The 22,612-nt window shown below is 44.6% G+C and overlaps 1 protein-coding gene across 4 annotated transcripts in view; it reads left to right on the top strand.

The window, feature by feature from the left end:
* The window catches only part of LOC144756137 (butyrophilin subfamily 3 member A3-like), a 387,539-nt gene that overhangs the window by 83,453 nt on the left and 281,474 nt on the right, over window positions 1-22,612 (top strand). For all 4 annotated transcript variants that reach the window (XM_078645702.1, XM_078645701.1, XM_078645704.1 and 1 more), the window contains one exon: window positions 9,159-9,236. In XM_078645702.1, the coding sequence (XP_078501828.1) occupies window positions 9,159-9,236 (78 nt within the window). The remainder of the gene's footprint in view (window positions 1-9,158; window positions 9,237-22,612) is intronic.

The raw sequence follows: 22,612 nt of genomic DNA, 5'->3' as shown, positions 1-22,612 counted from the left end.
CGGTATAAAGCCCGATTGGTCTGCGTTGACCAGTGAAGGGAGAACAGACACCAGACAGGATGCCAGGAGCCTCGCTAAAATTTTAGCCTCAGCATTAATTAAAGAAATTGGCCAATAGGAGCTGCATCTGTTCGCCGGTTTCCCTAGCTTTCGAATTAATACAATGGAAGCCAATCGTTGGTCTTCTGGTAGAATTCCTCTCTCCAGGCTTTCCTCATACATGTGTTTAAGATGGGGTGCCACCCGTAAGGCCATCAATTTAAGGAACTCAATTGGGATCCCATTGGTCCCCATTGCCTTTCCGGACTGGATGTTAAATATGGCTTTGCATATTTCTTCCTCTGTAATAGCTGCGTCTAGCTCAGCCCTATCCTCATCTGACAGTTTGGGTACGTTTATGTCTGTTAACAACTGACAGGAATCGTCGGCTAAATATGTGGTGGAGGAGGCATGCACCCCCTTCAGATGATTTGCAAATGCTTCCGCTACCTCCTGGGGATCGGAGACCTGTTCATTCCCTTCAACGGAGAGTGTGGGTACCCACCTCTCCCCCCGCGCCCTTCTCTCCAGCTAGGCAAGAATTTTCCCTGCTCTATCGCCCAGCTCGTAGACCCCATGACTTGTGTGAAGTAGCCGCGCCGAGGTTTTTTCTCGTGCCATGGTTTTATACTCTAGTTGCTTAATTGTTAAGCGGTATGCGGTGGCATCACTAGGTGAGGAACTGTTCTGTGCCTCCAGTTGTAGAAGCTCACGCTCTAGCTGTAGTAGTTGCTGATTATGCTGACGGATATAACCTGTCTTTAATGCCATAGCATGCCCTTTAATCACCACTTTATAAGCTTCCCAAATAATTTGTCCACTGAACCTAGATTTTCGGTAAAATAACAATCTGTTTGCCTGGTGAGATTTTCCTTTATGTCTGGAACCTTTAGGAGCCACAGACTAATAACTCTAGTGTTGCGATGTCTTTGTTGGTTGAAGGTAAGCTCGAGCCACACTGGGGAGTGATCGGAGATACCTCTCAGCAGCCCGCGAGGGTGTTGGAAGTGGCCTAGGTCTACTAGGTGTGTAAGGAAGTAATCTATGCGGGACATACGTTTATGTGCGTTGGAATAGTGGGTATAATACGTCAAAATTGGTTGTAGCGAATGCCATACGTCAGTCAGTCCCATGGCTTCAGTAAACTCCTCCATTTGAGTGTTATGACGTGCTAGGGGTCATCAAGGATACCTATCTATTCTGTCGTCCATACTTATGTTGGAGTCTCCTCCCAGTATTAATGTGCCTTCGGGGAGATCTATCAGAATTTTACCTAGGTCACTGAGTGCCTCTCTCCCTAGCGCTGGTGGGAGATACACCAAGACCACATTGATCGGTCTCCCCTCCCAACTGGCCCCCACTACAGCTAATCTTCTCTGAGGGTCAGCCCATGTACGATTGTGAGAGAGACAAGTTCTTCTGTACTAGGATACCCCTGCATCTGGAGCCTGAGGTGAACCCTGCGTGAACCAGCAGTTTGTACCCCCACCTATTGAGGGCCTTGCAATCATTACCCACCAGGTGTGTTTCCTGCAGCAATACTAAGTCTGGGGCCTGTCTCCTGAAGTACTGCAGCACCACTCCCCGCTTTATTTTGTCTCCAAAGCCGATTACATTCCACGTCAAGATAGACAATACTGTTTCTATAGTGCTCGCCATGGTAGATTATCGCCATATACTGGGGGAATGTCTGCAGGAGCTACTGGAGGGGTGTCTATCTCCTCCAACAGGTCAGCATTTAATCAGCTCGCCAACTTTGTCGACACATCTGGCTGGCTCCGCCCAGCCCAATTTGGTTTCAGGGCCACATATAGCACAGAGAAAGCCCTGGTTGAAATGTCGGAAGCTATAAGAGAATGTCTGGATGCAGGTGGTAGGGAGCCTCTGATTTTATTGGACCTCTTTGCCGCCTTTGATACGGTGCCACACCTGCAACTATTAGCCGTCTCTCGGGCATTGGCGTCTCTGGTCGAGTGTGGGACTGGCTTAAATCATTCCTAGAGGATAGATCACAGCAGGTATGGTTGCCTCAGTTCTCCTCGGCCCCAAACAAGGTGACTATGGGAGTTCCACAAGGCTCTACCTTGAGTCCTCTTCTCTTCAATATACATGTCACTCCCTTGATCTATCTTGCGGAGGAGCTGGGAGCTAAGATCAACGCGTATGCAGATGATACACAGCTCCTCTTCACTTGGAAGGAAAGTGACCTGTCACCGGACCGAGCTAAAGACTGTCTCTCAGTCGTTTTTAAATGGCTCGCATTTGCTCAGCTTAAGTGTAACGAGGACAAGTCAGAGGTTCTCCTGTATGGGTCCTTCCCTCCGCAATTCAGGGAGGCACTTTGGCCATCAGAGTATCCCATACCAAATTCTGCGGGTCAACCTGTTAAAAACCTGGGGGTCTGGTTTAGTGAGGATCTCCGGTTTTCGCGCAGATAAAGAAACTAGCCGGACTGTGCTTTGGCACATTGAAATCCCTGAGGAAGTTCTTCCCACTGCTACCCAGGTCAGCCAAGGAAATGGTTACCCGGGCCCTTATTCTCTCACGTATTGACTATGCTAATGCACTGTACATTGGCTTGACAGGGTACCAGTTAAAGAAACTGCAAACAATACAAAATGCTGCAGCTAGGGCTCTGCTTAATATCCCAGGAAGATCAAGCATAAAACAACATTTGCATGACTTACATTAGCTTCCTGTGGCTCAAAGTGTCAAATTTAAAGCCCTTAATCTGGCCCATGGAGCCCTTCATGGATCAAGCCTGCCATATCTAAGGAGACGTTTTCGCTTTTATGCTCCTCAAAGACAATTGCGTTCAGCCTCACAGCGTCTTGCAGTGATTCCCTGCTTTCCGCGTACACGAATGGGGGGCAGTTCCTTATTTTGTAAGGCAGAAGAAGCTTGGAATTCCCTTCCATACAAACTGCGGAACACGCAAAACCTCAGGCTGTTTAAGAAGCAGCTAAAAACCCTGCTTTTCATCTAATCCACAGTTGCTTTCAGCTCCGTAGCATTCGCTTTTGGCTTCTGCGCCGGGACACTATTGAGTAGCTGTGCGCGATATAAATGTTAATAACATAACATAAATACATTAGTGTGTTTTTTTGTGAGTGTATATATATATAGTAAATACACTTTGTATATATCTTCATAAAACCCCTTATATATCTTCATAAAACCCCATAACCCTAAAATTACCCTTACTACCCCAAAACCCATACCCACTTTAAATCCTAAAATTACCCTTACCACCCTAAATACAAACATTTCCATTACCACCCAAAAACCCACACCAAATCCTAAAATTACCCTTACCACCTAAAAACCCATACCCATCCTAAACCCTAAAATTACCCTTGCCGCCCGAAAACCCGTACCCACCCTAAAATTACCTCTGCTGCCAAAAAACCCGTACCCACCCTAAACCCTACAATTACTCTTGCCACCCAAAAAACCCATACCCACTTCAAACCCTAAAATTACCTTTACCTTGCAAAACACTCATACCCACCCTAAAAATGCCCTCCCTAAACCCCTTTTAATAAAAGCATTTCCCTAACAAATATATATTTATATATATATATATATATATATATATATATATATATATATATATATATATATATATATATATATATATATATATATACCCAACCTAAGCCCTAAAAATACCTACCCTAAACCCTTTATAAAAAATATTTACGTAATATTTACCTTTAAAAAGCATATGCCTTTACCACTCATGCCTTTACAAAAAAATTTGTTGTAAAGACATGTGTGGTAAAGGCACATGCGCTGTAAAATCCTGCATATTGATGGTAATGTGTGGTTACGGCTGCATTGTAATGGCAGTGCGTGGTAACAGCTGCGTTGTAATGGCTGTTTCCTATGTATCAACTATGCGCACATCTTAGCTCGCACAGACTCACACTCCAATGCACTTATACTTGGGAACAGAAGTTATACTGCCCCATACATTTTGTGTATATCTACTTTGCACACCCATCTCAACATACCAATCTATAATGTCCTTGTCCTTTGAAATACCCTCACTTCACTAAACACCAAGGTCCTGAATCACCATGTAAGACCCAAAACTATAGAGGGCTACTGTAACAAATTAAAAGGTGATATCATACTATTACGAGAAACACACCTTAACTCCTACTGAGAAGCTAATTTGTACATTCTGTGGATAGCGGAGACTACACTTCCCAGCAGTATAGAAAAAAATGGGGTTCTCACTAAAATAACTAAAAAATCTGAACTCGCTGTGCTATCCTATTCAAATGATCAGTAGGGCAGATGGCTTATATCCAGAGCAAGGAAAAGGGATAAAGAATTCTTCAATGTCAATATCTGTGCCTTGAATTACAACTCGGTGGTATTTTGGAAAGAGCTTGATAAGCATCCAGAAGAATTGCCTGACAGCCTAGAAGTGATTCTGGAGGGAAATTTGAACCTCCCGATGGACAGGGTCCTGTACAGATTGTCTTCACATCTATTTTTAGGTAATAGATCACATAGGCAAATGGAAACATGCTGTGGAAAAAAACAATTTGGTGGATGTCTGGAGACTACATAACCTATCAGGTAGTGACTACACATTCTAATCTTCACCACACCACTCCTTTTCCAGTATTTATTACATTATGGTTAGTAAACGACTGCTCACTGTCTCATACCCCTAAAATAGAACCAATAGTAATGTCGAATCATGCCTGTGTATCCCTGGAACTCAAATTTGGCGAATCCTCTCCACACCCTAGACATTGGCGTATAAACAATGACCTTCTTGACGATTATGCTAGTAGGGTAGAAATTGTGGTAGCAATTGATCTTAAAAAAAAAAAACGAAAATCACACTGATGACTCGTCTACCACTAGATGGGACGCGCTCATAGCCACCCTTAGAGGTCTCATGATTCACCTAATGTCAATTAAAAACAAATCCATATCCAAACAGCTAGCACATCTAGAAGCAGAAATACAGATATTGAAATTTTGTCATATGTTTTGTAGTCGGGATTGATGATGTATATGGGTCTGTAGTTTGTAACGTCCAAGTGGTCCTTCCCTTCCTTCGGTATGACCACAATCCTGGCTTTGGTTGCATAGTCTGAGATACACCCTGATTCTGCATATGGATAATAAAGAGCCTTCAACTAGCTCTGCAGATGTTTTTTAAAAGCTACCTGAATACCCATCCAGACATGGTGCGTTTCCGGATCCATGACTATCGATAACTGACAGAATCTCCAGTTCCTCGATGGGTGCATTAGGAGTAAGCAGGTCTTTTTACAATGCGGATGGGAGAGCACACTGCTTATGTTTAAAGGGACTGTTCAGTTGGAATTATACAGGTTGGAAAGCAATGGTCTAAAAGCATCCAGAATGCCCAGACGTGATTACCCACAACCTGTCCTGCTACATTACTTATCAATGGTAAAAGGGATTTATTTTTAGAATTTACAGATAATTCCCCAGCCTTTTCAGGCACACAATTTCCCAGCTGAAGATATCTTCACCCACTTTTGTGCTTTTGTTCAGAATTTAGTTGTACTCATATTACAAGTTATGCATTGTCTGAGTTGATTATCACACATAGATCGGTGCCAGTTATACTAAGACTTACCTCTCAGTCGAAAACTGGTTTCCTAAAGGGTAGACTCGCTGCCAACAACATCATGTTATTTTGCCATGCATTGGATTCACTCCCCAACAGCTGCACTGGCACTAAATGCAGAAAAGGCCAACTACACAAATCTTGTTTGGGGGAATATTTTATCTGCATGACCATGAAGTTTTACTCAATTGAACCTGATAGCAAAGGTTAGAGCTAATGGCTATCTCCCCAACCATTCCCACTGTCGCAGGGTACGCGCCAGGCACGCCTGCTTTCCCCACTTCTCTTTCTGTTGGTATTTGAGCCATTGTTCTTGAGACTTGGGTATAAGGGTATCAACTTCAGCTCTGGAAGGCAATTGGTAGCTGATCTTATGACATCCTATTATTTGCCAACGAGGCTGATTTGGTCTTTCTCCTCATTATGCAGGAGATAGAGAGGTACTCATTGGTGTCAGGGTACTCCTTTAACAGGGACAAAACCGAAGTCTTCCCACTAAATACCCACTGCACTTCATCAGTGATAGGCAATTTGGGTTTGAAATGGCAGCCAAAACCCTTAAATATTTTAGGGCCATATGTATCAAGCCTTTTTGGATACGCAAAGGCCGGAATTCGGCAAATTCCGGCCTTTGCGAATCGCAAAAGGCTGTTTAGCATTTTTTGCTATGTATGTAAAAATCGCATCATAAGGAATCGTAAAAATTTGCGATTCCTTATTTTGCTATAGCATTTAAGGAATCGCAATTTTGCGATTCCTTAAATGCTATGTATGATGCAATTTTCAATAGCGATTTTAGCTTAAGAAATCGCAATTTACCACAAACTTTCAATTGGTGGTAAATTGCGATTTCTCATAAAAATGCACAAATTGACATTTTTAAATGTGGCATGTGACGCACATACATGCCCATAGGGCTTGTATGTGCGCCATATGCACACACATGCTGATTTCAGGGGTGCAGGAGGGTGTTCTTGAGACACCCCTGCACCCTTGAAATCAATCTCATTCTGCGAATTCACAAATTGCGATTCGCAAAATGAAATGCATTTCACATTCATTCCTATGGGCCTCCTGGCCCATAGGATGAATGGGTAATTATTCCTTATTTGGGAATTCGCAAATTGCGAATTCGCAAATAAGGAATAATTGGAAATCGCAAACAAATAGCGATTTTCTACATACATACCATTTTGCGATTTCTAAATAGCGATTCCTTAAAAATCGCTATTTAGAAATCGCAAATGGTGATGATGATACATATGGCCCTAAGTATCCTGTTTGCTAGAGCCTTGAAAAATTAAATTACCATTAACGAAAATAAAACACTGACCAAAATAAAAGATTTATTGAATGCCTGGTCTCCCAAACATGTTACCTCTTGGTGTCGGGCTGAGATAGTCAAAATGAGGATAACTCCACTGGTTAAACTTCCTGTCCAGTATGCTCCCAGTCGCTTTTTCCCCATCTTTTTTTAAACCATTAACAAATTCATATCTGAATTCCAGCGGAAGGGAAACGGAGAAAGGATCTCCATGCATACTTTGGAAATGAATATGACCAAAGGTGGCCTGCCCAAGATATCAACAGGTTTTCCTGGCCTCTCAAGAATCCTAGGGGCCATATGTATCAATAAGTCATTTTGCGATTCTCAAATAGCGATTTTTTGCAAATCGCTATTTGAGAATCGCAAAATACTATGTATGTAGGATTTCCAATACATTTTGCGAATCCTAAATATTCTTTAATTGCGAATCGCCTAGAGGCCCATAGGAATGAATGGGAAGACATTTTCAATTTTCAATTAGCAATTAGCGAATCACAAATTGAGAATGCAATTTCAAGGGTGCAGGGGTGTCCAAAGGACACCCTGTTGCACCCCTGAAATAAGCATGGGTACACATGTGGCGTGCTTCTTACATTGCATTTAAGGAATCGCAAAATTTGCGATTCCTTAAATGCAATTGCAAAATAAGGAATCACAAATTTTGCGATTCCTTATTTTGCACGCAGATTTGTGTGATACATACCATTTTGCACCAATGTGTTCGCAAACGCGAATTTCGGCATTTGCGAACACATTTGTGCTTCATACATATGGCCCTTAGAGTACAGGTTGTCTGCTCCCTCCGCTAGACATTGAGGTTCACTTAGTTCACACAGTGCCACTTAGCTCTAGCCTCTCTATATGCTACATAACAAGACTTCCACTGGAGCACTCGAAGTGCTTAATGTTACATAAGTTCCTACCCTACTATTGATTGGCAAGCGACTAGGCAAAAGTATGACTGGCTCAGTTATGGCTTCCTTGTGGCATAATCATAAGATTAAGCTAGATGGGAAAACAGTATATTGGGTGTCACGGGCGAATAAGCTAATAAATACCGTTGGAGACTGGGTACTCGGTTCAATTATATCCCTTTTTCTACTTTGAGCACATAATTCCACCTCCCTAATATTAACATGACTTTTTGCTGCTGGACCTACTGCTAACTGTGGGCACCAAGGTGGTCCTGATGAATTTGAAGTCAGCTTCTGCAAGTTCCTTTAAAAAAATGGTGAAGCATGTTATGCTCTGTTAGACGTGTGGACAATTTATTGTACACAAAATAGCATAATGCCTCCAGCTCTAGATACCTATGGAACTCTCTTGATAAGGATTTACAGAAGAGCAAACCGCCTGAGGTAATTTCATGTACATGGGGAGTACTAGCATACTTAGAGCACTGCCTTCAGACTCTGTTGCTTTTGTCAGCTTCCCAGAGTTTATTATCCTTTTCTTTCTTTCTCTGGTTTATTCCCTCGCTTCCTTTTTTGTTACTGGGGGTTTCCTTCTCTTATTCTTTCTTTCTTCTTTCTTTTCTTTTCATGTGTATGTCTTATTAGTCACTAGTGTCCTGGGACATCTGATAATTCTGCATTACGGGGGTATATCTTTAACCTGTTTAGGGATATGTATATTGCTGTACCACGCCCATGTTAATTCACACAGCCTTTCATTGTTTATCACATTGCAATCAATAATGCTTGGGATGTTCTGGATTACAAATATTCATTGTTCCTACAATTACTCCTTATGTACTATATTCCTCTATAGAAGTCTACTGTATACTCTTTTGCTGTTGTTTTGGCATGAAAACTAATATAAATTGTTGAAAACAAAAAATAAATAAATGGGAAAACATTTTTTTTCATCCCGCCCTCTTAACTTTTTGTCCCTGCACGGGTCTTCATGAAATATTGTGTGCCACACCTTAGTTGACTGAAATGTCATGCCCACTGGGTCAAAAAGTTATAGACATAAACAACACGTTTCAATGGAAATTGTGGCTGAACCATAAAACTACATGCTATATTGTTAATGAAGTAAAATATATATGACTATCATTTATAGCAGTGGAATTGTGGGGAGATCCAGCTTGAGGTAGAGGGCTGCCTGTGTTCTTTTGTGTTTAGCACATTAACCCTAACCCTACATTTCTCTCTTATTCAGGCCAGTGGAAACAGACCATGAAGTTTTCCATGTGTATGCGTTTGATGTGCATTGCTGCACTCGTTACCATAGCTGAAGGTAAATCTTACAGCCAGTCTTCTTTTCTCCTTACCCTTGGTGAATGCTGAGCCTGCTTGTGGGTCCTTTTCACCTGTGGTGCCTTTTCATAACTTTACTTGCTTTGTAATGGTCTGTGGTGTTCTTTTTTTCTGGTACACCCATAGTGCTTTCTCTTCACTTCTGGTGCTTTATCTCCAGGGTTGATAATTTATTTTCACTTCTTATGACTTGTAGTACTTTCTCATCCCTTCAGGTAGTTTGTCTTGTACTGTTTTGCTTTCTCATTATGTTGGGTTCTTTCTCATCACTCCTGGTACTCCCTTGTCACCTGCATAGCCTTATCATCCCTTTTGATGCTGTCTCAAGAAATGCAGTACTTCCCTATGCTATTCCATGTTTTTCCTTTAGCTACTGTGTTTTTTCTTGATCCTTCATACTTACCTCTTCACCGAATTTCGTTTAGCCTGGGGGCTTTGTCCTCATGTACTAATTTCTTGTCAGTTTTTAATGGCATTTTGTCAACGTGTACACTGTTACAAGAAATACAACTTATATCACTGCTGTGCCCACCACAAGTAGAAGACAACAGATCACATGAAGTATTTCCACTTCTAAATCGTCATGCATTATTAGTCTCACCCTTATACATTCATTCTGCTTCCGCCCTCTCAGGAAAATTGATATTGGATCTATATGTCCCATGTTTCTGATGCTTCGAACAACCTGTAGCTTTGTACATGAGGAGTTTGCACTGGTGACCAACATTTAACCTAGCTTTCCAAACAACTTGTCTTGGGGATTCACTATTCCTCCAATGTTATGTGACATTTCACTTTGCTGGTACCCATCTCTGACCCAGTAGGGCTTTCTCCACCCTGGTGAATCTTTCATCTACAAAGATGTTCAGCATCCCCATGCCTGGTGTAAGCTCTCAGGGGTAAGCCAGATATTCACACAATACTTTCCCTATTCTCTCCTGAAAGTGGTGAATAATTCTGCATGACCAGACTCTAAGAAGGATTCATCCTTCCTGAACTTGCACCTGATGCAAGCAAGAGAGGGTCCTCTGTGCATTCACCATAAATGTTGAGGGGTATAGGTACTCAATTAAGGTATTTCAATTATATCAGTTGGTATGGAGCTTTCTGCCATAAGACATTCATCATGTCCTCTTCTTTCAATTTGTCCCAGGTCTACCTGCGATGTCTGTCGCAGATGCTGAACACATCAGATGTGTTTATGATAAAGGATCTGTGTATTCTAGAGTTTTTCTGCCACCCACATCTTTGCCATACATAATATGTTTGCCTCCACTGGACTGAAGGTGGGTATTTGCTTCACGTTGGTCAGGTAAAGGGTGACTGTGGTTGTCTAATAGGTCTGTAACTTGCTTGACTTGTGGTGAGGACGTTGAGATGAACGGTCTCACACAACCCGGGATAGATCAAGAGGGTTTATTGCCAAAGAAGGAACACAGCTTAACAACCACCAGCTGGCTCTGCCCTTGTAGGATTAACCAGCCCCACCACTAGAACCTGCTACTTCCCAACATTCTGCCACTAAGAACACTACACTTACAACCCCTAATGTAGGTATCCAACCCTCCGAAACCCTATAGGGCAGACACCCGAGGCACCTGATTGTCTATCTATAGAGATGTTCTTTCATGAGTTCACCTAACCACTTGGTTTGTGAAAGGGATGTTTGCCATGTATCTAGTACTACTTTTATTGCTGGCAGAATATCAGGTGGAGGTTTTCCTCATAGAAGTAGTGAAGTGAGGAGATATCTCCAATCGTTCAGAGTTGTACTTTGAAAGCCATATCTGAAGCGGGCTGTAGAGCCATTCTTTGATAATGGCTGAGTGGGTGGCTCGATAATATGAGGTGAATTCAGCCATCGGTAATCTCTCCTAATGGGTAGATTTGTACTGTTTTCTCATTGCCACCCTCGAAGTTCCTTTCTGCCAAATGAAGGACCTGACCAAGGCAATGATGGACTGGAAGAATAAAGCAGGAACATGGAAAGAGTAATTCTGCAGAACATAGAGCATCCTGGAGAGTGCTACCATTCTACCAAACAAAGAGAACTAAAGGGCGACCAATGAACGGTATTCCCTTGCAGACAGTCCAGTAGAAGGAGGACATTTTCCATCCAGACAACCAATATCCCCATTGGCTTAGCAGCTCCCCAAATACTTGAAGCTGTTTGTGTCTACTTGAATTTCTGCCTGGCATGTTCAATTATTCACATCTACTGAGTTACGGAGATGTCAACTCTAGTTCTGTCCCAATTGTGAAAACTCTAGTTAAGGCCCAATTGAGCCCTTAGTAGGTTCCAAATCATTTAAGATTCATACCCCAGAGGATACAAGGTTACTCAGATAAATCAAGAGGTGGTCGATATAGAGGGGCACCTTGTGTACCACAGTGTAAGTCCATTGGAAGCTTGTTGGTTTTCATCTTGTCTCAGCAGTCAACCTAAAGCCCCAATCACAACAGCAAATAAGAGTGGTGACACCAGATGCCCAGAGTGATTAGGAATGAGTCGAAAAGGGCCCCTTCTACTCTCAGACGCTCTGTGGATCCCTTAATAGGAAGTGATAACCACAATGGGAACTATAAACTAAAACTCCAGACTCCAGGAAGTCCAAGAATGGAGACTCTGAGTGCCCATCGAGAATGTTTCACACTGAGACCTTTTTAAGAGAATGTGTATCTTTGAGGGCATTAATATCTATGGATAGGCACGATTGGCTGTCATGATGTATGCACCATAGCCTCGGTGGTCAATTTATCGGGTGGTGTGAAGGTTGAGGATCCCTTATGGAGCAGATGGCATCTACCGCTCTTGGTGGCAAACAAGATGCCTCAGAGTCCACTTGTGATCCACTTGCTGATATAGGGCCATCTCTTAGTGCGTCAGTCAGATCTGGAGTAGCACTTCTTCCGACGTCTACCACTCCCTGGTCCAATGGCCCTTGGCTGATGAGTGCGCCTCTCTCTGTTGCAACGGGTGCGCTTTGGTGGTGCCTGGGTATCTCTCCCCCATGCACTCGCAATCTGCCCCCCTTTGTCGGAATGAAATGCAAATTGCTGGTTTATTATCTGGAGCTCCATCTTGACTTCTTCAAATATTTTTTCAATGAAGTTGCCGCTGTTTAGAATATTCTGGGCAGTTCAATATGCATTGCTACATGATTGGACCAATTTCATTCCTGTTACCACCCTTATCTCTATCCTTGTAGTTAAGTAACTGGGCAATTGGAGTTCTCGCCCAGGCTGCTGATGGTGGTTTGCTCAGTGTGCTCTTTCAACTGTGAAGCATTGTGGTAATTTTTCTTTGAGGATCAAGTCTCGGAGCGCTGTACAAGGAAGGGTTCACCCTGTGCCCTCTGAAAGACCTTCAAAGCACAGGTTCTTTCTTTTTAAAAAAAATGTATTTATTGAATTTTTTAATAGAAAGAATACAACCAAGCTTTAGCCAGAAAAAGCTGTCATCCCATACGCAAATGAAATGAAATGAAAGGCATTTATAAAGCGCATGACTACCCGGGAGCGTCCCAGCGCTAAGAACCGACACCGAGGAGGCAGAAGAGCTAAGGAAAAAGAAAAGTAAATTGTTGCTTTAGGAAAGCCAGGTGACTGGGAACTATGCGAAGATGTAATGGCAGAGAATCCCAGAGTTTAGGAGCAAGAGCCGTCCACCGCTTCTGGACTTCCTGATCCTAGGGACCTCAGCCAGATGCAATTCGTCTGACCGAAGTTTCCTATTCGCTTTGTGAGGACGGATCATGGCTGAGTTGATAGGAGGCCCCATCCCTTGCATAGATTTCTGTACTAGGCACAGGGCCTTGAATCTAATACGTTCCTGCACTGGGAGCCAGTGAAGGGAGTGGAGTGTTGGTTTTGCTGATTGTCTGTTGGTGGCTCCATTCAGAAGTCTGGCGGCGCTGTTTTGAACAGACTGTAATTTGGAGACTACTGTAGTGGGGGCACCAAGATATAGTGCATTCCTGTAGTCCAGCCAGGAAAGTATAAGTGATTGGACCAGTACCTTTTTTGCTTGAGAGGGAAGGAGGGGGAGGACTTTGCGGGCCATTTTAACCGCTTCCGCGCTACCGCGTTTACCTGCTGTGCGCTGAAATTCGAAAAATGGCTTGATTGTGACAAAGCCAGCTCGTCATGCGCGCAGCGCAGGTAACGCCCATGACGAGCTGGCTTTGTCACCCGCGCTGAAGGGGTTAAGCAGGCCATAGCAGATAGCTGCTGTCTTACTGGCCTGTGTCCTAAAGTTCAAATCCTGATCCAACCAGATGCCCATGCTCTTGATTTCTGACTTAGGGAACGGGGGTGGACCCATGCCAGTTGGCCACGTGGAACTGGATTTAAAACTAAGGGGGTTGCCCAATATCATGATCTCAGTTTTTCCACTATTAAAGCTCAAGCTGAGACGGGTCCATCCAGTTCGAGATGTCCTCTAGACAAGTATAAGAGGCCATTGTTTTTTTGATCTGCTTAGTTTAGCGCTACCACCAATTACGTATCATCGGCATAGGTCACCATGCGGACTCCAGAGGGGGCTACAATGGCTGCCAGAGGAGCCATATATACATTGAAAAGGGTCGAGCTAAGCAAAGAGCCCTGTGGGACTCCGCTCATCAGAAGGGTAGGTTTGGATGCGATGTTCTCCTCAAATACCTGGAAGGTTCTACCCTCCAGAAAGGAGCATAGCCATTGAAGTACTGTGCCTGTTACTCCTATACTCCTGAGATGATGACCCAGAATCCTATGGTTCACTGTGTCAAACACTGCGCTCAGGTCAAGGAGTATAATGGCTGACAAACCTCCTGCGTCTAAAAATGTTCTACTTTCCTCTACCACTGCTAACAGGGCCGTTTCCGTGCTCTGACGCGGTCAGAACCCTGTTTGAGAGGAGTGAAGCAAGTTGGGGGTTTCATGGTATCCGGAGAGGGTTTTATCAACGTATTTCTCTGCCATTTTACCTATTCCTGGCAGAAGGGAGATAGGGCGGTATTTGCCCAAATCTGCTGGGTCCAAATTGGGTTTCTCAAGTAGGGCTTTCACAATGGCCCCTTTTCAGTTGGTAGGAACTATTCCTGTGGACATTGAGGCGTTCATCAGATCTGTCAAGTTCGGGGTTTTTGTCGAAGCTAACTGTTTTAGAATGCTAAGCGGTGCGGGATCCTTTGGTGATCTACTCTTTACCGAGGACAACAAGGTAAGTAGAGTTTCCTGAGTCAGGGAGGGGTAGACCTCTAGTGTGTGTTCAGAGGGACATGGGGTCGGAATCCGCCTACTTCTACGGGTTCTCGCCCTCGTAATCCTTATGCAGCAGGGATTCCAGAATATGATGAACCTTGGTGGTGAAATATTCTGCAAGTTTGTTGCAACGTAGGCCGGAGGTGTCCGGTGCTATTCGTGGTATGTGGGCTTTAAGTCATTTTTTAACAATAATAAAGGTTTCTCTAGGAGAGTTGCCGGCTGATAAAATCTTGCCCTAGTAATAGGAGGCCTGGGCTTTTTTTATTTCTGTTTTATAGACACAGATAGCTGCCCTGTATTCCAACCTTTTAATAGGTAGGAAGTCTTTCCTCCACTGTCTTTCCTTAACCTTACACCGCTGTTTTAAGGTGCGCAGTTCGGAGGAGAACCAAGGGGAGTTATGAGGCCCGACGGTCTTTTTTTATCTTAGTCTTCGAAAGGACAGAGTCAAGTAACTCCTCTACCTAGTTAGAGAAGTCCTCATTGGCTTTGACTGGGCATGGGTTAGGTATGGATCTGGTCATTCCAGTTCCTGGGTCCACTTCACCAGGGGGAGCTTGGCCCAGGAGCGGCCTTGGGTCCATATTGATTGAGTAGTAGGTTTGGTGACCTGTGGGTACCGGGAAAGGGAGACCAAGAGATGGTCAGACCGTGGGAGAGGGGTGAGCTCTGTCTCTTTTAGGTCCTCTAGACTGGAGAACACCGGGTGAAGGAGGAGTCCTTTAACATGAGTAGCATGCAGGATTTTTTGGTACAATTGGAGAGCCGTAAGGTCTCTGGCCTGCTCGACTGCATTTATAGCTCGTGGGTCGTCAAAATGGAGATTGAAATCTCCAAGGCGAGTGAAATTAGCTGCCGAGCTTGCCAGGTTAACCGGTGCCTCCATCAGTGATTTGTTGAAGGATCCATCCGTTTCAGGGGGACGATAGATGAGAATGTATGTAAATGATAGGAGTGGCGTGAGTTCTATGGAGAAGTGGGCGTTCTCACAATCTGCAACAGGGTTCCCAAGCAGGCGGCAAGTGAATTGTTCCTTATAGCAGTCCCACCACCTATGCCTGTTGTTCGATCTACCCTCTATATCACATAACCATAGGGATTGTTGCACAATGTCTGGTTCAGAACTTGTTTTGAGCCAGGTTTCCATGAGGAACAGCACATCCGGGTCAGAGTCTGTAAGGAGCATCCAGATCTCTGCTCAATGTGTGGGCAGGGATCGGCAGTTTAATAGAAGGATTCTAAACTGGTCCTTGGATGCAGTGGGCACTAAGCTATTAGAAGAGAAGTTACACCTGCAATGTGGGCATCTTTCGGGAAAATTATCCAGAGAGATAGAGTGGGCACAGGTAGTCCCCAGGGCGCCGTTTAACTGCTTGAGCTGAGTGCTGGAGTAATAGTACTGAGTTGGGGAAAGAGATGCAGGGATCTGACCCCTTGGCCCGGTTGGGCACAGACGGGCATAGACTAGCTTGCCTTTGGCGCGCCAGCGGTGCGTCCGCTGCGCTGTTGCGTCATCACGCACCTTTATACAAGTAAAGCTGCGCCGGGACCAGTAACTAGACTGCTGACCCGGCGATCAGAAATGCGAAAGTAAGTGTGCCCCTCTGCCCCCAGAGCATTGAACACAGCTCTGCCCCCACACAATGCTTTAAATGAAAAAAAGGGTAAAAACACAATTAAAATAGCAGCAATAAAGAGCTTTTTTTAAAACCACTGACCTGCAAACTCACTCTGTGTGCATGAGTGATCTGCCTCCGGTCCGGGTCAGTCCAAGAGCGGTCGCGTCATCACGCACCTTAATACAAGTAAAGCTGCGCCGGGACCAACAACTAGACTGCTGACCTGGCGATCGGAAATGCAGAAGTAAGTGTGCCCCTTCACCCCCGGAGCCTTGAACACAGCTCTGCCCCCAGATGGGGATGGCAGATTATCATGTAATGCAATTTTGTGCTGAATTAAGATATACCTACATTGTGATTAAATAACAATGTATGTGAATTAATTGTGTTAGTATTCTTTAACAATTTGTATATATGTTGTGTTTTCTTTGCTGGGACCCCCCTTTTCTCAGTACACCTCCTAAAACCAGCCACCTAACTTGGTTTCCAATAACACACAATTTTTGACACACATTTGGAGAGGCAATGTTAAGATTACAATTTCTGGCTAAAATGCCATGCAATTTCAACGTAGAGATGACAGGATTGATGGACGTCCATGCAGTTTTTATGAAGATTATAAATATTTTATTTCATTGCAGGGCATCCACAGCCAACGCGTTTCGCCCAACACGGGCTTCTTCAGGGCTTTTTGCTTCAAATCACACACAGTGTGCACTTGAAATCGGGACAAGGAACGCGTCGGACCAGCGCAGATGGCTAGGGTACCGTCAGTGCTTTAATTAGCACCTAACAGAAACACTCCTACTCCATAGGAATTGGCAAAAGAGCTCATGTCGGAGCGCATGCAAACTAGGAAATCTCTTCTCAGAGTTACAAAGGCCTTGCTGTCCAAACAACGTTTTTGCTAATATTTACACTGAACACTGAAGGAATTGTCGTATGGAATTTGGCTGAAAGGGTCACAACTGTGTGTGATTTGAAGCAAAAAGCCCTAAAGAAGCCCGTGTTGGGCGAAACGCGTTGGCTGTGGATGCACTGCAATGAAATAAAATATTTATAATCTTCATAAAAACTGCGTGGACGTCCATCAATCCTGTCATCTCCATGTTGAAATTGCATGGCATTTTAGCCAGAAATTGTAATCTTAACATTGCCTCTCCAAATGTGTGTCAAAAAAAGCCAGAAGTTAGTCTTAGCCGAGGCCTGGATTTTGGAGAGAGGATTGTGGAAAGTCAAACCTACTGCATTTATAAACACTAGTTTCACACGTGTTGCAATTCCTGCAGCTGTTTTCTTTCTTCATTTCTGTTTGTTTCTCTGTAAAGTCCTTTCTTCTAAATAGGAAAATGATCGTCCTAATGTATTGAAGGGTCATCTAAGAGATTCTATGTGATTTTGGGGCTCATGATACACTAAGCCCAAGTCAAGTCCTAAACAAACCACAGCATTGTAGTACATAGTGCCATTGAAATCAAGAAATTCACCCTGAAGTTTAAAATAGTGATTTCCAATATGTACAGAATAGAGTTTGTAGGCTGAACTCTAGTCCCAACTTTTTAGAAACTCTCTGGAGCTCCACGCTTCCCTGTCTAAAGCCAACTGCTCTTTTCTGATTCTGAGTCTTTCTTCCTGTTAATTCCACCTGGAGGGGTGAAGAGGGGACCACTGGGTTCCCTTCTTCATCCCCAGAAAGAATTTGGTTATCCAGGTTAGAATTATTCTGATCCTCCTGGCCAGCTTCAGAGTCCAGGTCTTGGATGTTTACACCTCCTTGCCCACCCTCTCTGCCTGCCTCATCAGACCATGGGGTCTTTCTGAGGTCATCTAAAAGCAAGGCCTCTATGAGGCATTGAGTGTCTGGGTGTCTCCCTGTCTCCCAACGCGTACAGTGTGAGAACACAGCCGCAAGCGCCGTTAGCTTCTATGGGGAAAGTCGCGGTTGGAAATGTTAAAGATAAAGGACACTTAGGAGAGGACTGTGAGCAAACCCCTTTAGACTTAAGGGGTTCTAGGGCCAACACCCATGGGAGCACTGGAGTACTCGAGTTACCTCACCCAGGGAAGCCTAGTGCATAGGTGTCAAATGGTGTCGGGAATCTTCGTCGTTTTCAATGGCGACCTGCTGCAAAGTGCTGCTGCCGTGGAGAAGAAAAGTGTCTGGTGTGATCCAAACCTGGATCGAAGATGTGAGGAACCTGAAAGCAGAGGGGACAGAGTCTGGGTCACTTGCCAGTGACTAGGGGCACGATAGACGAATGCCCACCGATGTCAGGTGTTTCAGGTGCGAAGAGGTGAAATTTGACTCTGCAGCCACGATGACCAGGAGACGTCGACAACAACCAGGCGCTGGATTCAAGCTGTCCCACGGAGGATGTCGAGTGCTGCGGCGTCGGTGCTCGGCTTGAACACAACAAGCCTTGGCAACAGCAACCCACACAGAAAGAAAAAAGATGCTTCAGTGTGGACCAGCAAGATCTAGAGGACTCCCCAAGCAATGAAGAGTCAGGACACGTTTGGAGAAACCTGGAAAGCCCAAGGAAAGTTAAAGTTGCCTTCTCAGGGATCCACCAGGCGACGGACCAGGGATCGCAAAAGTACCTCGAGAGAAAACACAAAGGGCCGGCTCACGGAACACTTGTGGAGTGTGCGCCAGCAATCTTCGGTGGCAATGCTGCTTGCGGTCTGGGCTACAAGAAACCCAATGCACAGCCTCAAGGATCATCAAGAAGCTGATGCACTTGCAAATGTGCACGGTGTCCATGGGTTCCGGTTCCACGGTCCCAACGAGGGCTACGGGTCTCAGCTTTGCTGGGGACTCGGGTCGGCCTTGGAGAAGTCTGGAAATCCACCTCCTGTGTTACAAAGTCGTCGGAGTCCGGTGGGAGCTTCGGAGATGCAAACGGTCAGATGCTCTTTGGTGCCTGCCACGCAGGGGAGTACCACCTTTACTCCAAGGGAAATTCTTCAGTCATCCAGATCGTCGAAGTTCCAGGATTCAGTATTAGAGTTTCATCCAGGTGTAATCTAAAGTCTTGTTGTCAGGGGTTGCTATCTTATACCCAAGGAAGGGGTGGGACAAACTCTGGGGACCCACCTAGGGGAGAGTTTGGTAAGAGGGGTGGCTACACCCATTTCCTTTGTCCAGTTTTGCGCCAGTGCAGAGGCTGGGTGCCCCTGCAATCGGTTTGAACTGGGCTATGCACAGGGGCACCAAATGTGCCCCCAGTGCTAACTGCAAAGCACTCTTGGAGTGCACCCACCTAGCCCCAATACAGTAAAGCCTGTCTGGGAGGTGGGGACACCTCCCTGTGACAGGAAACCTATTGTCCAGGCCTCCCCTGCCGGAGTTTCGTCCAGCAGCAGGAGGCCAGACTCGTGTCTGTGGCATCCATTTTGTGATGCCAGGGTTCTTTTAAGCTGGTACCAGGTGTAGCAGTGTGGTCATGTGTAGTAATGGACTCCCGACTGGTTGAGGTATTTCATGTAGATTTATTGTAAGTTGGTAAGTAGCCTGGAACAAGCCCCACCAGGAGAAGCCAGCAGGCAGCTCAACCCCATCATATCTATGGCTTATCTTCAACCAGCACCCAACATTCCGTAGTGCATCACAGTGCAGAGGCATTCCACTAGAAGGGCATTAAGTGGGTAAAGGCATACACAGGAATATGCAATGGGCAAGATACAACATACCTCCTTTTCTTCCACAACAGAACAATGAACATAGGAGCATAGAAACAAAAAGAAGGAGAAAGCGTACCGATCAATACCTGCAGACACACCCACTGGCCAGACAGATGTGACAGAAGGCACCGCACAGCATGAGGCGTAGAGAATACAGAAAAGGAATAAATTAATGAAGATCAGACACATTTCTTCTCTGTAAACACAAGGCAAAGCAAAATGCATAAAGTAAAACAATCAGACTTGAAGACTAACACCGAATGGTACGAACACTTAAAAGGAACAGGAAAGTAGAAAGACTGAGAGGAAACCACCGAAAGGTACGAACACAAAAATAGGTACTCTTATTCACTTCTGCATAAAACAACGAGAAAGAGAATAGAAAAAGAAACCCAAGAAATACTCCAGACACACCCACTAGCAGGAAAGGTATGAAAGGAGACAGGTAATGAGTAAATAGAAATAGTAAACATAGAAGCAGAGGAAAGGACAAAAAACATCCTTCACACTACCCTGTAAAACAGCAAATAAAACTATAATGTAGACAACTTTGAATATAGAGCCATACAATGCAGCAAATATAATGTAGACAACTTTGAATATAGGGCAATACAATGCAGCAGGAAATGTACTGAGCAGTTGAGAGTGATAAAACCCATATCATATATATTTTACCTCACGACCTCGTAAAAGGTCACACGTGGAAAAATTGAGGAGTGTAAACCCACAACCTAGTGAAGGTTATATAGAAGTACCATTGAAATATTGAGAGGGATAAACCCCCATATCGACAACCTAAAAGGTCAAACATTGAAAAACATTGAAATGTTGAGAGGCCATAACAAAATTGACAACCTCATAAAGGTCACAAATTGAAGAACAATGAATATTGAGTAATAGAACCGTTGAGAGTGACCATTTGAAACTAACAAGTACAACACACTATAATCCCAACAAGGGAATACTACTGGTATGCATGCATATTGATAAGTAAAAATTGATACACATCCCCTACAAAGGAATACTGCACGCATGCATTTAGATTGATATAATTGAGTAATTGAAACTAAGTTCAAATTTAAATAAATTGAAGATATGTGCAATCCCTACAGAGAGTACTGCATTGTGCAAGTGTCAACTGGGCAAACCTAAGCAGAGATAACATGACATGCACAAATTGAAAAATAGAGAAAGATTGAGTAATTGAACTTTTGAGAACATGCAACTCGGACAACCTCGACTAGACGTCCACAGTAATGGAACTACAATGTAAACTTCACACAATGAGTGGAGAAGGTAAAACAGAAAATAGAACACTTGAAATACGCAATGCGTAATTGAGGAAACTGTAACAAAAATATGTATAACAGTCCCAAGCACAAGAATATAGTGAAACAGGCACAAATGGAATATGTAATGTCGGTGGTTTGCTCAAAGATGACAGGACACTAGTATAAATATAGCTGCTTCTTTATTTGTGTAACTTCCCTAAAGAGCGCCGATCCGGTGCGCACCCGGTCTAACCTTTCGCGCCTCTGAATGTCCGATGCGCGTGCAGCCGCCAACATGGCCGGCGGCACGTCACGTCACGGCGTGACGTGCAACTGCTAGAGCGCTACACCACATATCTCCCCTTTTTCCAAACAATGAAACGTTTAACTTACAGTCCGCTGTCCATGTCAAAGTCTCGAAACCTTGCAGGTATCACTACGGCTCTTCCCCTCCAGGTCAGCCTCACCGGAGTGGACGGAGTCTCCTTCTCCTGAGTCTCTACGTCCGCCCCTCCACTTCTAGGCGCAGCCGCGCTCTCGTCTCGTCTCCTCATGTCTCTTTCCCTCGCAGCTCCCTGGCTGCCATCGTCTGCTCCCTCGTGCTGTTCTCCTCTTCTCTCATCCAGCTCCACATCCGCTTGCTCCTGCTCTACGTTTCCTTCCTCCATGTCTTCTAGACCTGCTCCACCTTGGTTCCATCGTAGGATTCTGTTGCATCTTGCCATGCGATCCTGAGACCACACATTTCCGTCGCTTAACAGAGCCGCTCTGTCATACACCTCCATGACCTGCATAGGTTTGCTGTACTTGCTGTCTCCCTTTCTTTGTAGCGTAGCCAACTTTACTCGCACCCACTCGCCTCTTTCCAGTTCTGTCTCTTTCACATTTCTGCGGTTGTTGTAGTGTCTCGCATAGATGGCCTGTGCCCTTTCCAAATTGGTTGCACCACTGCTGGGGACCACTCGCTCGTTATGGTCTTTTCCTTCCATACGCGGTTGTCTCGAGTGATTGGTTCACGACCCCTCAGAATCTGGAAGGGGCTGTATCCTGTCCCTGTGGGGGTGATTCTGTACGCCCACACCATGTGCCATATCTCCTTTTCCCAGTCTTTGTTGCTGGAGATAGCTGCTTGCACTGACCCCATCACTACTCTGTTAAATCGCTCCACCAGTCCATTTCTGGCCGGATGGTAGATAGAAGTATGTTTGGCTAAGATGCCATTCCTCTGCATAAAGTTGCTCCATTTGTCTGACCTGAATTGGGGGCCATTATCACTCAGGATGGACTTTGGGATGCCCTCTCTCACGAAAGTGTCCGACAGGAACCTTATGATAGTCTCTGTGTCCATCACCTCATCTACTTTCACCTCTGGCCATTTCGAATATCTATCAATGAGGACGCACACGTATTTTTGAACTCCTTGTTCATCCAGGATCGTGCCCAGGATATCCACAGACAACTGTTCCCACGGATTCTGCGGGGGTCAAGTTTTCCTAGTGCTGGGCGTAACAGTTTGAGTGTTTTATCCGCTCCTT

This window comes from Lissotriton helveticus, chromosome 5_1, assembly GCF_964261635.1.
Source record: "Lissotriton helveticus chromosome 5_1, aLisHel1.1, whole genome shotgun sequence".
NCBI lineage: Eukaryota > Metazoa > Chordata > Amphibia > Caudata > Salamandridae > Lissotriton > Lissotriton helveticus.
This window is presented reverse-complemented; position numbering and strand designations above follow the sequence as displayed.